Source organism: Myotis davidii, unplaced genomic scaffold (genome assembly GCF_000327345.1).
Source record: "Myotis davidii unplaced genomic scaffold, ASM32734v1 scaffold875, whole genome shotgun sequence".
In the NCBI taxonomy this organism is placed as follows: domain Eukaryota; kingdom Metazoa; phylum Chordata; class Mammalia; order Chiroptera; family Vespertilionidae; genus Myotis; species Myotis davidii.
This window is the reverse complement of record NW_006286244.1, coordinates 1,766,355-1,767,367: the sequence shown is the minus strand read 5'-3', so window position 1 is coordinate 1,767,367 and position 1,013 is coordinate 1,766,355. Positions and strand designations below refer to the sequence as shown.

General features: G+C 60.2%; 1 protein-coding gene across 1 annotated transcript in view; it reads left to right on the top strand.

Moving 5' to 3' along the window:
• The window catches only part of AGT (angiotensinogen), a 4,581-nt gene that overhangs the window by 2,958 nt on the left and 610 nt on the right, over positions 1-1,013 (top strand). The window contains exon 2 of the mRNA XM_015560003.1: positions 544-1,008. Within this exon, the coding sequence (XP_015415489.1) occupies positions 560-1,008 (449 nt within the window). The 5' untranslated portion in view covers positions 544-559. The remainder of the gene's footprint in view (positions 1-543; positions 1,009-1,013) is intronic.

The following is a 1,013-nucleotide window of genomic DNA, read 5'->3' as shown; positions in this document are numbered from 1 at the left end:
ACTGAAGGGTCCCGGGTTTGATTCCGGTTGGGGACACATGTCAGGGTTTCGGGCTCGATGCCCAGTAGGGGATGTGCAGGAGGCAGCCGATCCATGATTCTCTCTCATCCTTGATGTTTCTCTCTCTCTCTCTCCCTGTCCCTTATTTTTTCCCTTAAATTTATATATTTATACATTTTTATAAAATTTATTTGTAAATTCTATTGATCTCAGAGAGGAAGGGGGAGGTAGAGAGAGATAGAAACATCAATGATGAGAGAGAATCATGGACCGGCTGCCTCCTGCACGCCCCACACTGGGGATGGAGCCTGCAACCCCGGGCCTGTGCCCTGACCGGGACTCGAACCGTGACCTCCTGGTTCATAGGTGGACGCTCAATCACTGAGCCCCGCGGGCCGGGCTAGAGATGTTTCCTGGGGACTTTGAATCCATTTCTTCTCCTTGAAATTTACAGACTAAGGGGTTTCTCTAGGCGAATGGCTGCAGGGACATGGGGACCAATCCGGCCCGAGGGCACTCAGTAACCGCCTTTGCACCTTCCAGGGCCCGCAGACGCGCGATGAGTCCCGCAGGCCTGGGCCTCAGGGCCGCCCTGCTCTGCCTCCTGGCCTGGGCCGGCCTGCCTGCCGCCGACCGGCTCTACATCCACCCCTTCCACATGCTCGTCTACAGCAAGAGCAGCTGCGATCAGCTGGAGAAGCCCAGCGGGGAGGCACCCCCGGACCCCACCTTCACGCCTGTCCCCATCCAGGCCAAGACGTCCCCGGTGGACGAGGAGGCGCTGAGGGACCAGCTGGTGCTGGCTGCCCAGAAGCTCCAGGGTGAGGACAAGATGCGGGTGGCCACGGTGGGCATGCTGCTCAACTTCATGGGCTTCCGCATGTACAAGACGCTGACCGAGACGCAGGCCGCGGCCGGCGGGGCCATCTTCTCCCCGACGGCGCTCTTCGGCACCCTGACCTCCTTCTACCTGGGGGCCCTGGACCCCACGGCGGGCCGGCTGCAGGCGTTCC